Source organism: Oncorhynchus keta, chromosome 1, assembly GCF_023373465.1.
Source record: "Oncorhynchus keta strain PuntledgeMale-10-30-2019 chromosome 1, Oket_V2, whole genome shotgun sequence".
Taxonomy (NCBI): domain Eukaryota; kingdom Metazoa; phylum Chordata; class Actinopteri; order Salmoniformes; family Salmonidae; genus Oncorhynchus; species Oncorhynchus keta.
The window spans coordinates 63,634,836-63,650,275 of record NC_068421.1 but is presented as its reverse complement, the minus strand read 5'-3'; the positions used below and the strand labels follow the sequence as shown (position 1 = coordinate 63,650,275).

At 44.8% G+C, this 15,440-nt stretch overlaps 1 protein-coding gene across 1 annotated transcript in view; it reads right to left on the bottom strand.

The window, feature by feature from the left end:
- Window positions 1–15,440, bottom strand: part of gpc5b (glypican 5b) — a 94,300-nt gene that overhangs the window by 67,092 nt on the left and 11,768 nt on the right. The window contains exon 3 of the mRNA XM_035781451.2: window positions 3,051–3,754. Within this exon, the coding sequence (XP_035637344.1) occupies window positions 3,051–3,754 (704 nt within the window). The remainder of the gene's footprint in view (window positions 1–3,050; window positions 3,755–15,440) is intronic.

The following is a 15,440-nucleotide window of genomic DNA, read 5'->3' as shown; positions in this document are numbered from 1 at the left end:
TTACAGGAGTAAGACAAGGAAAGGAGAGAGGGAAAAAAATAGGTAGTGAAGGGAATATGGAGGGGAATAGAGAGGTAATGGAGGGGAATAGAGAGGTAGTGAAGGGAATATGGAGGGGAATAGAGAGAGGTAGTGAAGGAAAAATGAGGGGGAAAGAGAGAGGTAGTGAAGGAAATATGGAGGGGAATAGAGAGAGGTAGTGAAGGGAATATGGAGGGGAATAGAGAGGTAATGGAGGGGAATAGAGAGAGGTAGTGAAGGGAATATGGAGGGGAATAGAGAGGTAATGGAGGGGAATAGAGAGAGGTAGTGAAGGGAATATGGAGGGGAATAGAGAGAGGTAGTGAAGGAAAAATGAGGGGGAAAGAGAGAGGTAGTGAAGGAAATATGGAGGGGAATAGAGAGAGGTAGTGAAGGGAATATGGAGGGGAATAGAGAGAGGTAGTGAAGGGAATATGGAGGGGAATAGAGAGAGGTAGTGAAGGAAATCTGGAGAGGAATAGACAGAGGTAGTGAAGAAAATATGGAGAGGAAAAGAGAGAGGTAGTGAAGAAAATATGGAGAGGAAAAGAGAGAGGTAGTGAAGGGAATATTGGGGGGGAAAGAGAGAGGTAGTGAAGGGAATATGGAGGGGAATAGAGAGAGGTAGTGAAGGGAATATGGAGGGGAATAGACAGAGGTAGTGAAGAAAATATGGAGAGGAAAAGAGAGAGGTAGTGAAGAAAATATGGAGAGGAAAAGAGAGAGGTAGTGAAGGGAATATTGGGGGAAAGAGAGAGGTAGTGAAGGGAATATGGAGGGGGGGAAAGAGAGAGGTAGTGAAGGGAATATTGGGGGGGAAAGAGAGAGGTAGTGAAGGGAATATGGAGGGGGGGAAAGAGAGAGGTAGTGAAGGGAATACGGGGGAAAGAGAGGTAGTCAATGGAATATTGGGGGAAAGAGAGAGGTAGTGACGGGAATATGGGGGGAAAGAGAGAGGTAGTCAAGGGAATATTGGGGGGGAAGAGAGAGGTAGTGACGGGAATATGGGGGAAAGAGAGAGGTAGTGAAGGGAATATGGAGGGGAAAGAGAGAGGTAGTGAAGGGAATATGGAGGGGAATAGAGAGAGGTAGTGAAGGGAATATTGGGGGGGAAAGAGAGAGGTAGTGAAGGGAATATGGAGGGGAATAGAGAGAGGTAGTGAAGGGAATATGGAGGGGTATAGAGAGAGGTAGTGAAGGGAATATGGAGGGGAATAGAGAGAGGTAGTGAAGGGAATATGGAGGGGAATAAAGAGAGGTAGTGAAGGAAATATGGAGGGGAATAGAGAGAGGTAGTGAAGGGAATATGGAGGGGAATAGAGAGAGGTAGTGAAGGGAATATGGAGGGGTATAGAGAGAGGTAGTGAAGGGAATATGGAGGGGAATAGAGAGAGGTAGTGAAGGGAATATGGAGGGGAATAAAGAGAGGTAGTGAAGGAAATATGGAGGGGAATAGAGAGAGGTAGTGAAGGGAATATGGAGGGGAATAGAGAGAGGTAGTGAAGGAAATCTGGAGAGGAATAGACAGAGGTAGTGAAGAAAATATGGAGAAGAAAAGAGAGAGGTAGTGAAGGGAATATGGAGGGGAATAGAGAGAGGTAGTGAAGGAAATATGGAGGGAAAGAGAGAGGTCGTGGAGGGGGAAAGAGAGAGGTCGTGGAGGGGGAAAGAGAGAGGTAGTGAAGGGAATATGGAGGGGAATAGAGAGAGGAAGTGAAGGGAATGTGGAGGGGAAAAGAGAGGGGCTATGTAGCAGTAGTCAGAAAGGCAGAAGAGGGGATGTTTTGTCAACGAACACATGATTTACTGTGGCTACATAGGCCCACATCGCCTCTATCTCTGGTAGTTTGGTATATGTTACTGTAGGGGGAGGTTTATCTCCACAGGAAAGACATGCTGCAGGACATCTAGAATGATAATCCCCCTACATTATAAAGGATTATAAACACGCATACAAAATGCACAGAGAGGAGAGGAGAGGGAAAGAAATGGAAAACAGTGGAAAAGGAGCAGGAGGAAGAGGAGGCAAAAAGCAAAAGGTGTGAAAGAGTGAACGTGCAGACGTTTGTGAAAGGTGCATGAGTCATAAAGGGGAGGGGGGGGAGTTCCCTTCCCGTCTCTGGGTCCAGACCTCAAATGCCGGCCCAGAGGGTAACCAGCCATCCTGGCTCTGCTGAACCTGGGGGTGGCAGGGAGACCGTAAAAACACTACTACAAATACTGTGCCAGTAGCAGAGAGGGGTGCTGATGGGATGGGGAGGGGTGCTGATGGCCCCCACGGACCCCCACTCCTGTCGCCCAAACACCTCCGTACAACATAAACAGGTATGTGTTATATAGTGTAATCCTTCATGTCTCATTACCATAAATACAATTATAATCATATTCATAATCACAATCTAAATCAGGCCCACAGGTGCAATCATTATCATTATAACTTAATATTGAAGCTTGTTAAACTAAGTCACTCAGCTAGAATGCACACAGGTATGTCTTTCTACATGACAGGTTCTCTTTAGTGTGAGCAAAGAGATCATGTCCTGTCTGTCTTTCTCTGGAAACAGTCTCTTGTTTGACTCACTGGGATACATTCAGCTTTGGTGGAATTAGACAAATTCTCCCTTCTCTCTTCTCTTGCTCCCTGCTTTACAAGTACCAAGAAATCTGCCAGCCTCGCATCTCCCAGCCTGTTGAGTCCACAGCCAAAAGAGAGGGTCCATGCCACCTCATGCCCCCCACTCCTAACAGGCAGCCAAGGATCTCCTTGCCACATCACTCCTTGCCCACCACAGTGTTACACAGAAGAGTCTTGAGAGGTTTTTTTGTGGGTGTCATTAATAGAGAACACAAAGACTTAAGAGAACAAGTTTTATATGACTGATGAGACCTACCATGATTTTCAATGACATGTGTTCTGTGAGGGGTGGTAATGTGCTCAAGATGTGTCCTCATGGGCCTTGGGAGGTGTGTCATATCAGTACAGTCCTAAAACAGGTGAAGTGTGAGTGATGGGTGAGGCGCTGACTCACGATGGCGCTGATGCGTGGCCCGTGCAGCTGTGCGTGCAGGATGGCGTCGTTGATGTGGTTCCTGATGCCCAGCAGGGCCAGCTCCAGATCGTGGCCCCCGGCCAGGGCCCCCGTCAGCTCCTGCAGCAGGGCCACATAGTGCCTCCAGGGCCCGTCTAGCTCCGAGAGCCCCACCAGGCAACCCCGCATTACGTTAAGACATAGTCCTCCACACGGTCGGATCAGGGTCAGGCCCCTGCAGTGGGGGCAGTACTGCATCCTCACCAGAGCCCGCCCACACTCCCTGGCCAGCCCTGCCCGCTCTGTGGCGTTCAGTACCTCTGCCCCCATCATCAGCGCCCGGCTCAGTGCCCGCCCTGTGCTCAGAGCCCGGGTCAGCACCTCGGCCAGGGCACGAGGGTGGGGCCCAAACGGGTTGACATCCTGGCGCGTCTTGCGCAGACACTCACTGTGCTCAGAGGAGGGCGGGGCCGAGGCCAGGCCAGGGTTGACAAGGCGCCGGTACACCAGTGGGAAGAGGTCGTCATAGAAGCGGTGCACGGAGTGCTCCATGGAGGTGTTGCCGTCTCCTCCCAGGAAGAGAGAGAGGACGGAGAAGAGGTCTGCCACCAGGGGGCGAGCGTCCTGGGAGAGGGGCTCATAGGCACTGTCAAACAGAGCACTGGTCAGGTTCAGAGTGAACGACAGAAGAGACTGGAACGTGTCTGCACAGCCAGAGAAAGAGAGAGGGGGAGAGAAAAAAAGACAGAAGAAGATGGAATGGTGAAAACACATTGTAAAAATGATCTTTCTTGTCTTTTATCTTACAATGAGTATAAGTGAGAGAAAGCTTTTCTTATTGTATGCATGTGCCTGTCTGCTCATGTGTGTGTGTGTGTGTGTGTGTGTGTGTGTGTGTGTGTGTGTGTGTGTGTGTGTGTGTGTGTGTGTGTGTGTGTGTGTGTGTGTGTGTACACAACAGGACTTTAGAGGGGTGGGGAGGTTCTGGGTCCAGTGGGACACCCCCCTGTTCTGATGTCAGTCTGATGGCATTCTGACAGATGGAAGAGAGACAGTAACTGGGACACTTCTACAGGACTAGACACACACACAAAACCCCTCTCATACAAGTCTAAAAAATTCCATTATATACTTAGAGTATACAAAACCCCCAACTCCCTCCCAACACAGTCACACAGAGTTCTCCCTAATGTCCCACGGGAGTAATATTACTCATCACAGCTGTTGTGTTTGAGATGCCTGCTATTGTTCCTGACTTATTGTCGGGAAGACATTCTGTGTGTTGGATGATGTGTTTTTTCTGTCTGTCTGTCTGTCTGTCTGTCTGTCTGTCTGTCTGTCTGTCTGTCTGTCTGTCTGTCTGTCTGTCTGTCTGTCTGTCTGTCTGTGTTAGTCCCTCTATGTGTCTGGCTATCTACAGATGGAGAGGTGAACACAGCAGTGAATGAGGACTTATAGCCCCCTACTGTACATACCGAACCATTAACCAATGATCTTGCCTTTGCTTTGTGATTATGGAAATTCAGTACAGTACACTGTCTAGCACAGGCTCTCCTGTCAATACAGACTGAGCTGTTTTAACTGGAGCATACATTAATACTGCAATTAGTACCTAGGCTTATTCAGTAGATACATGATTGAAGAAAAATACATAGCCTACACATATACATTTGATTTTAAACATGGAGAAACAAATCAAGCTAGGATATCGTAAAAACACTTGATCTCTCAAACAACATTATTTTACTACAGAAGGTGAGTCAGTAGAAGGCCAGTCCTACAATCACTGCAATCTAGCAGACTGTCCGGCTTTAATCCAAAACAGACAAAGAAATGAGAGAATTTCACAATTAACTCAATTAATGGAATCATTATTAGGGCTGTATAAGGAGATATGTGCTTAGGCAAACACCATATACTTCCACAGCTTAGAAGGAACCATCCCGGTTCAACGACAGGCAGGCAGCCCACAGCTGAAACAGAAACCTACTGACTGACTGACTGACTGGGTATTCTTGGCTGGAGGATCTGTCAGGGTTAAATTGAGAAAGCCTGGTACTATTCCTGCACCCTATGCTGAGCAATTGGTGTCTGTAATAACGCTCTGAAAATACCTTACCGTAAGTGTGTGATTTATTTTGTGTATTTTTTTATTTAACCTTCATTCAACATAATACGTTTAAAAAGATGGCACAACCCAGCTTTGAAAAATGTGGTTACGGTCATGGTGATTCATGACAAGTGACTAATGTCATTGAGGACACTCTCTCTCTCTCTCTCTCGTCTCTCTCTCGTCTCTCTCTCTCTCATCTCTCTCTCGTCTCTCTCTCTCTCTCTCTCTCGTCTCTCTCGTCTCTCTCTCATCTCTCTCTCGTCTCTCTCTCTTCTCTCTCTCTCTCGTCTCTCTCTCGTCTCTCTCTCGTCTCTCTCTCTCGTCTCTCTCTCCCTCCCTCTCTCTCTCTCTCTCTCTCCCTCTCTCTCTCTCTCTCTCTCTCTTCGTCTCTCTCGTCTCTCTCTCTCTCGTCTCTCTCTCGTCTCTCGTCTCTCTCTCGTCTCTCTCTCTCTCTCTCTCTCTCTCTCTCTCTCTCGTCTCTCTCTCGTCTCTCTCTCTCGTCTCTCTCTTCTCTCTCTCTCTCTCGTCTCTCTCTCCCTCCCTCTCTCTCTCTCTCTCTCTCGTCTCTCTCTCGTCTCTCTCTCTCTCTCTCGTCTCTCGTCTCTCTCTCTCTCGTCTCTCTCGTCTCTCTCTCGTCTCTCTCTCTCACTCTCTCTCTCTCTCGACATGGGATCAGGAGATCAGTGGAACCAGAGCTCCTCCAGTTTTTCTCAATTGATAAACACCATTTCTGAAACCTTGCTCCATTTCCTGAAAACATTAAAAACAAAACCTCATCTTCAAGCACTATTTACATAACCTCTGACTCCTCTTGCAAAATGAAACATTCCCCTCAAAACAGTTTTACCTGTGTTCAAAATCAAACACTGCTCTCAAATCATAAACAAAGTGATCAAAATCATATACACTCTCAAGCAGTCAGTAAACAATACACCGAAAAATAGAAAACACATTGTTCAAAACATACAGTTCTCAGGAACTGGCTTATAATGGTTGTGTCGCATCATTTGAAACAGGTTAAATCAATTTTGAGTGGTTGTGTTCAATCAATGACATATGTTCTTTATTTGTATTTGATTGTTGCCACTTGTGTTTACCAGTATGGATGACATGTGCATTAGAGTGCAGAATGTGTTTTACAGTTTTTTTGGATTGCTTACACACTAAAATTAAAAGTAGTACACTATTAGCAAAACCTTACACTCAAGAAGCAAAACATAAGCCCATATTTGCACAACTACAAGCACATTGTCAACCTCACACTTGTTGCAAAACTCTACACACAGTGATTTGCAAAACACTAAACACACTTAACATACATTACACACAAAAATCTATCATGAAGTTACGTCCTTGCAATACCAAAGCACTGACTGTCAAATTACCACACCGTCCAACCAATTGGTTCAACACAGTCATCAGGTGTGCAAACACTCATTTGCTTAATTGTAGACACACCAATCAGGTGTATAAGCACTATTAAAAGCAGCAGGTGAGTTCATCGGTCTTCAAACACAATGGAAAGAGTCAGAGAAAGAGTAAGACGAGGACGAGGAGGAGGAGGAGGACAAGGAGGAGGACGATGAGGAGAATGAGGAGGACGACGAGGAGACTGAGGAAGAGAACGAGGAAGACGAGGAGGAGGAGGAAGGGGAGGAAGAGGAATATAATAAGGTGCTCAAAGAGGACCAAATCTGACAAATGAAGATCCGCGCAACATTGGTTGACCACGTTGTCAACCACGGCCTGACGCTGAGGGAGGCTGGACTGCGAGTACAGCCAAATCTAAGCCGATATACAGTGGCAAGTGTGATGAGAACATTTAGACTGGAAAATAGGTATTGTAAAAATATCATCATATCAAAAACATCTGCACGGTTTCTGTGAAATTACTGTACTATTGTATACTGAGTTTTTCTCTACACAGGATTGAGGGTCAGGGACGAAAAGGGGGAAGACCTCCTATGTTCACAGAACAGCAAGAGAGGGAGATAGTAAACATGGTTTTGGCCAACAATGCTATAACACTCAAGCAGCTCCAAGCTAACATTGTCAATAACCACGCCATTTTCAACGACATCCATCAGGTCTCAACATCAACACTGGCACGCATCCTAAAAAAAAACGTATTCAAATGAAGCAAATTTATCGAGTGCCTTTCCAGCGCAATTCCGAAAGGGTGAAACGACTGCGGCATGATTATGCAGAGGTATGTATTCACTTTAGCAGTGTGATCTTGCAAACCGTCTCATAATCTTTTACTGTACTGTAATACACTGATTTTGCCTGACACTGTTTTTCAGAGTTTTATGAATGGATGGAGAGGAGATCCAGCATGAGTTCATTTACGTAGATGAGGCTGGGTTCAACCTGACGAGAACACGAAGGAGGGGAAGAAACCTCATTGGCCACAGGGCTATAGTCAATGTCCCAGGGCAACGTGGGGGTAATATAACACTGTGCAGCCATTACACAGAATGGGGTCCTCCAAAGCCATGCCCATATGGGCCCTTACAACACAGCACTCATACTTACATTCTTGGACCAATTGCACAACATAACAGCAGCAAATCAAATCGATCATATGCAATACATTGTTGTCTGGGACAACGTGTCTTTCCACCGCTCTGCTCTGGTTCAGAACTGGTTTCAGCAACATCCACATTTCACCCTCCTATATCTTCCACCATACTGTCCATTCCTCAACCCTATAGAATAGTTTCTCGGCATGGCGGTGGAAGGTATATGATCTCCGTCTCCAGGCTGAGGTACCCCTCATCCAAGCCATGGAGGAGGCCTGTGACCAGATGGAGGTAGCAGCAATGCAAGGATGGATTCGTCATTCAAGACGTTTCTTTCCAAGGTGTCTTGCTAATGACAACATTGCCTGCGATGTTGATGAAATTCTCTGGCCAGATCCAGCTAGGCAAAGAGACAATGTCTAGTTATTTATTTATTTTTTAAACTTACAATACGTAAAGTGACGTTTGGTTACAGTATTATGAAACTCCATGTCAACATTTTGGGCGTGTTGAGAAATAAATGAGTTTCTTCAGTCTGCAACATTGGTCTTGTGTAGTGTTTGGTGAATTTACATTATATTTGTACTTTGTTGATAGTAGCCTACTCTAATCATATGGAAGTAGAAGTGCTAAAAGTGTTTTAGGTTTATCACAGCAGAGTGTAACTCGTACAAACAGAGTAAAGTAATGTGAAACGTGTGTGTTTCATATGGTAACATAGTGTGGTTTTTAAAAAGAAGTGTATAGTTTTTACAAGAGTGTTTAATTTTGCAAAGGATCTGTAGTGTTTTGCTAATTGGGTGTGTGGTTGTGCTAATTGTGTGTAGTGTTTTGAAAACACGGGCCCTGTTTTGAAAATCGTACTAAAGCAATCAAAAAAAACTGTAAGAATGAGAATGTGTTTAGAGTTTTGCTGAAAAGTCTAAGTGAGATCTGCAAATTGTGTTTTACCATGTGAAATGGTTTAAGGTATTGACAACAGACTGCATTATTAGCTAAATGAGTCCAGGCAACTGAGAACTTTGTTTAGCCAACGGGTTTTTGTGTTTTAGCAATTGAGAAAAACTGTAATCCCTGTGTTTATCATTGAAGTGTGATGTTCCCAGGCCAGGTATGTCGTTAAAGAGACATGATCACAGATTATACAACCATTTTATGACCAGAGATGACAAACCATCTCCACCCCTAAGCCCCTCAGCACCCCTCTAATCAGGTCATCGGTCATTACATTTTCATAACCTTTTTTGACAACACTGATCAAAATGTAAAACGTCTGGCTGCATGTGTTCTTATCAGTCATACTGAAGCCCATTTTACATTTCCTACATTTCACCAAGTCACATTCTCACATTTACTGGCTTGACTGCAAACTCGACAGCAGCGCCCAAGCAAACCATTCTAGCACTGTGAAAAGGGTAACCTTCTTCTGTAAAGCATTTGACCCCAAACCCCTAATCCAGCTTCCCAGGATTTGGGGTTTAGAAAATGGAGGGTGGAGGGGATGAGGGGGTGGAGGAGGGAGACCAACAGGTGGAACTGCAAGAAGTGGGGGGCTTACGGAGAATGAATACTTGTCTGAATTAACAGATTGTACTGGCATGATGCCTAGGGCATTTAGATTTACACACACAGAAATGTTTGTTTGGTGTCATCTTCAGCTCTGTTATTTAACTACTTAGAATGCACAAGTATGTACTCAAAGTACTCAAGTTCAACAAATACAATTAAATAGATGAAGTACGCTTAAAAGCAAACATTGTCAATGCAATACATTACTACTAATGGAGTTAGTAAAACTGTCTTGTCAGGAATGGGACGACCACTTCGACAGCTGCTATAATGCTGCGTTTGCCAGAAATGTCCCATTGAGTAACGAGCAATTGGAATGCAGGTGGGAAGCCAGGGGAAATGGTTTCTAATGTGCAAAAACTCCACAGAGAATTACAGTCACTGATGGACTTTCACCCTCCCACACACATACTCATAGGAGAGAATGACACATTATACATACTCAGACATTAGGCACCTACACATCTCACACACTTATAGATATTTACAGTATGTGTCCCATCTATTAAACAAAGACACATCCACACACGCTCACACAACACACACACACACGTTGGTTTTTCCAACCTTGTGGGGACCAAACAATTTAACCTTACCCTTTACCCCAGGGGCACAACATTCACTGGGGACGGTGGGACATGACCCTCCCACATTCTGAAATTGCCTTTGTTTGGTCCCGTATCAACATAAGTAAATTCATTTGGCTCGTTTTTTGCCAGTTGATGTACCATTAAAGCAAGCCAAAAGTTGGCTAACATCAGATATTATTTTGCCCCAATCACAGTCAGTATAGCAACGTAACATTATTGATCTGTCAGTTTCCCGAGCAAATTCTCTACTTTTCACACTGACACGGTATAAACATATCTGCAGGCTTCACTGTCATGGTGCACAGTCAGTATACAACACTATGCTCATCATGTCTTAGCAGGACCAGATGGTGACAGATGTTGTAGTATATTATAACAATCAGTGAATGGATACAAAGTTCCATCTTGATTTGATAGGTAGGCCAGAGTCTGGGATCTGGGAATAATGTTAATTTCAATTATTCATTTCAATTATTGAACCATTTATTATTTATTATCACAGCAAGGTATTTCTTTGTCATGTGTTATCTGAACAGGTTTCCACTGCTCCAGAGACCAATGGCTGCGAGATTTACACCACTCCAGCCAACGCTTGGCATTGCGCATGGTGAACTTAGGCTTGTGTGCGGAAACCCATTTCATGAAGCTCCCGACGAACAGTTATTTCGCTGACGTTCGTTCCAGAGGCAGTTTGGAATTCGGTAGTGAGTGTTGCAACCGAGGACAGACGCACTTCAGCACTCAGCAGTTCCGTTCTGTGAGCTTGTGTGGCCTACCACTTCGCGGCTGAGCCGTTGTTGCTCCTAGACGTTTCCACTTCACAATAACAACACTTACAGTTGAAAGGGGCAGCTCTAGCAGGGCAGAAATTTGACGCACTAATTAGTTGGAAAGGTGGCATCCTATGACGGTGCCACGTTGAAAGTCATTAAGCTCTTCAGTAAGGCCACTCTACTGGCAATGTTTGTCTATGGAGATTGCATGGCTGTGTGCTCGATTTTATACACCTGTCAGCAATGGGTGTGGCTGAAATTTCCAAATCCACTCATTTGAAGGGGTGTCCACATACTTTTGTATTTATAGTGTATGTTTGAATGCCCAGTCATGTTCATATGATCTCAGGCATAAATTACTGCAGTTTAAGACTATCCACAGAATGTGCAATATGCCAGTAAAACTGAATATCATGGATATGTTATTCTCTTGTGAAGGCCGGCTGAATTCTGGAAAAGTGTATGTTGTTTTTTCTCTGCATGTCTACAGATTCCCCCTTCTCTCTGTTTATGTTTGCTTGGAAATGTGGATACTGGAGACTGTTTTCAGAAGAAACTGTGTAACCTAGCATTCATAGCGGCTAACAAATGCATTTCCATTCATTGGAAGGTTTATTTATTTATTTCACCTTTATTTAACCAGGTAGGCCAGTTGAGAACAAGTTCTCATTTACAACTGCGACCTGGCCAAGATAAAGCAAAGCAGTGCGACACAAACAACAACACAGAGTTCCACATGGATTAAACAAACATACAGTCAATAACACAATAGAAGAAAAACATCTATATACAGTGTGTGCAAATGAGGTAAGATTAGGGAAGTAAGGCAATAAATAGGCTGTAGTGGCGAAGTAATTACAATTCAGCAATTAAACACTGGAGTGATAGATGTGCAGAAGATGAATGCGCAAGTAGAGATACTGGGGTGCAAAGGAGCAAAGAAATACATAATAATAACAATATGGGGATGAGGTAGTTGGATGGGCTATTTACAGATGGGCTATGTACAGGTGCAGTGATCATCAGTGAGTTGCTCTGACAGCTGATGCTTAAAGTTTACCTAGCAAAGACTTATAGACGACCTGGAGCCAGTGGGCTGGCGACGAATATGAAGCGCGGGCCAGCCAACGAGAACATACAGGTCGCAGTGGTGGGTAGTATATGGAGCTTTGGTGACAAAACGGATTGCGCTGTGATAGACTGCATCCAATTTGCTGATTAGAGTGTTGGAGGCTATTTTATAAATGACATTGCCGAAGTCAAGAATCGGTAGGATAGTCAGTTTTACGAGGGTATGTTTGGCAGCATGAGTGAAGGATGCTTTGTTGGAAATAGGAAGCCGGTTCTAGATTTAATTTTGGAATGATTCATTAGGTTGGTTATCCTTCCACAATATCACAATGAATGGCAGAAATGTCAAGTCATCTATCACTAGATTTGATATATTACAAGATTACAGGTATACTGTGTAATTTTCATAAGGTCTAGATGGCTTACATGGAATACTGTATGACAAAAGGAGTCTATATTGAAAACATGCCCACGTCAGGGGAGATACCTATTGTGGGCAATCCCTACCTAGCTGCTCGGCTGCTCAGTCCTGGCCCTGGGGGTCTGCCATAATGTTGGCTGACACTCTGGCCTTGGCCTATCACACCTGAAACCAATCATGAATGTTTCACTAAGATCGTAAAGCTGAGTGGGGTGTGTTGGGTTGGGGCGCTGCAGTGCTGTGGACCCCTAGAGACAGGATGGGGTGGTCCAGCTATATTGTGTGCAAGTAAAAGGAGCTCTACAGTACTAGTAGGCCTATGATATGAATTACAGTGCCCTCTGTAATTATTGGGACAGTGAACCCTTTTTTACTTTTTGGGGCTTGGATTTGAAATCAAACAATGACTATGAAGTTCAAGTGCAGACTGTCAGCATTTTCCCCCTGGGTATTTTCATCCATATCAAGTGAACCGTTCAGCTGCATCTGAGTCTTCAATGACAGAACAGTGCCAATACCTCCTTCCTTAATGATGCACACAAGACAGTTGAGTGAGCAACACTAAGGAGTACCATGTCATGGGTTGGAAAAGATACAACTATTGCAGTTCAGTGGAATCAAATTTTCTACTGTCAATAAAACCAACTTGAGAAGACTTGCACCACCCTCCTACAATGTATAGGCAAATCCTCCATGCACAAAGCCAGCCACTGTCAGAGAATGTCCCACTCATGACCAGAATAGTCACAGTCTATGAGCATAGCCCAGGTTTAGTGGGCTGTGGTGTTTCCCAGGTTGATAGGAAGTATTTACTCAAACTGTGGGAAAAGGAAGAGCTGGAGAGCAGCTGCAGGCTGAGGACTAAGAGGAGACCCTAATGAAAACATCCTGTACATACAGAGGGAGACCAGTAGGGACACTAATTAGCCCTTTACCATTTACAGCTCATACACATACCCTGACTGACTACTGTACTATTCTATTGTACAATTGGCCATACTAAACCCAAACCCTGTTTTTGAAATTGATGGTTGTTTTTTTTTTCATTTCCAACATCTCAACAACCCAGCTTTGGATAATTTGGTTAAATGGGATGAGCCTAAAACTGAAATGGAGGTTCTGGAACATGGTACCAGGGTGTAGCAGGGGCACTGTCCTGCCCCCGGCAAGCCAGTCAAGCTGCTCTGGAGGGCCTCTCTCTCTAATATGTCTACTGCTGGCTCATATAACCTAGGAGCTGACTGGAATCAAAGGGACCCGGTAAGACACAGATGACTGGCATGCAGTCTACAGTTTCCAGGGCCAAATGTATCCCTGTGTGACCAGCTTGGACTCACGGCCATGGGTATACCCCATACTCTGACACCAGGGAACCTGGATATGTAGCAGACTGGAGACTGAGATGGAGACAGAGGATCAGAGGTGCTACTCATATCATCCTAACGTCAAGAAACAATCCACTGATCATCACAGACATATGAACGTTTAAAGGTTGTGAAATTGTGGTTGTTTTTGTCCCTGATTTACAGACACACAAAAACAGTATTTGAAATGTACTATGATAAATGATTTGACCATGCTATATCTGCATTCTTGAGTGTTTCCAACAAGAGGGCTGGTTCAGACATTCCCGTGTGTGGGACACAAACCATTTCCATGAGGTGCCTCTGGGTGCCCTTTACACAGACAGACGACAACCTACAACTGTAGTCTCATGTCAGGACGGACTCCTCCTCAGTCTTCTCAGTTTCACCCACATGCGTTTCCAATTATGTGTGCAAATCAGTTCCACAAGAGCCTGTCATGAAGGTTAAGCCACGCTGCAACTACCAATATAGAGTTACAGAGAGAGTGACAGGCTTCCAATGACACACCAATGCAGGAACATATGTATACTGTATATTCACACAAACACACACATACACACAGCGCAGCAAATCGGGTGTGGGAACGACCGAGCTGTAAATGTGATACTGGTTCGCACCTCCAGGTTCCTGGACGGAAGCAGGAGATCTTAAACCTATGTGGGCCACAGACAGAGGGCGGGGGGAGGGGCAGAGGTGAGCGGTGACGGGAAGGTGTGCGATCCATAAGTCTCACTTTTCAAAACCAGGTGCACTGAATCAGGGATCTCCAACTCTTTTCCCTATGTGGACGTATCCTATCCTAGCAACGGCGTCCAAAACACAGGGGCATCGAGTGACAGGGCAGGGATTACTTAGGGATCATGTGATGAGCCCATGCTCATCTGTGATAGGGTCAGACCAGCAGCCTGGACAGGAGGGCATGCAGGTCATCAAGCACCATAACTGACTACTGAGTCCCAAGACTGCTATCCTGACTCCTGTCCTGGCCATGTCGTCCATTCATGCTATAGGCTCCTTAATGGGACAGATTGAAGGGGATATCCTAGGTCTCTGCAGTGCTGACCCCATATGCCCTGCCTGGTCCCCTTTCCCACCCCCAACACCCACATTGGGCCAAGACACACCCTGGTCATAAGTTTGAGCTTGGCAGGTTCTAAATGGCAAGATCAGTGTCATGTCTCTGCACCGCCTGGCAGGGTTGTGTCAGTAAGTCTGTCCAACCTACTCTAACCTCTGAGGGTTTCGACAAGTAGTGCTTAGGTACTTGGGTAGTCTTTGGTGGTGGGCATGGAGTGTAGGGATACAGACCGGTATAGGCCCTGCAACAGCCTAAAGCCTAAATTAACTCAAGCTTATTTAGGCTGCTGAATGGTCATTGGGTGTTATGGCGCATTCTGAGCCTGGTCAAAATGAGGTTCAGATGTAACTCATGAATCACATTTGTAACCATTAGTGTCCATCACCTATTTCTCACAAGTAGATGGCAGGACCTTAGATCTTTTCCCAGAGACCAATTTGTGAGAGGCTTCAGATGAGAAGATGAAATGAAGCAGATGTCAGGGGGACCAGAGGGTAGCGTTTACAGAAGTACTCAGTAGAGAGGGAATACAGCAGTAAACAAAATGCTGCAAACATTATATACACATTAAGAAGTACAGCAAAAGGCTAATGATCACATCTGAAAGTGATACAGAATGACAGCAAAATATGCTAATATTAACATTTTCGAGTGTACTTCCTCTGAACTCCAACTGCATCAGGTTTGAGGCACTTAAACACATTGTACACACAGCATACATCCACAGAAACAGACACAAAACAAAAATACATGTAAACACATATAAACACATACATGTAAACTGCTACGATAATGCTTTGTGTGAAATGTTTGTTGTAATGAGATTCCTTATTCTAGAAGCCAATTAGATCAGGTTACCTCAGCAAACCCACTGCTGAAAGCCCAG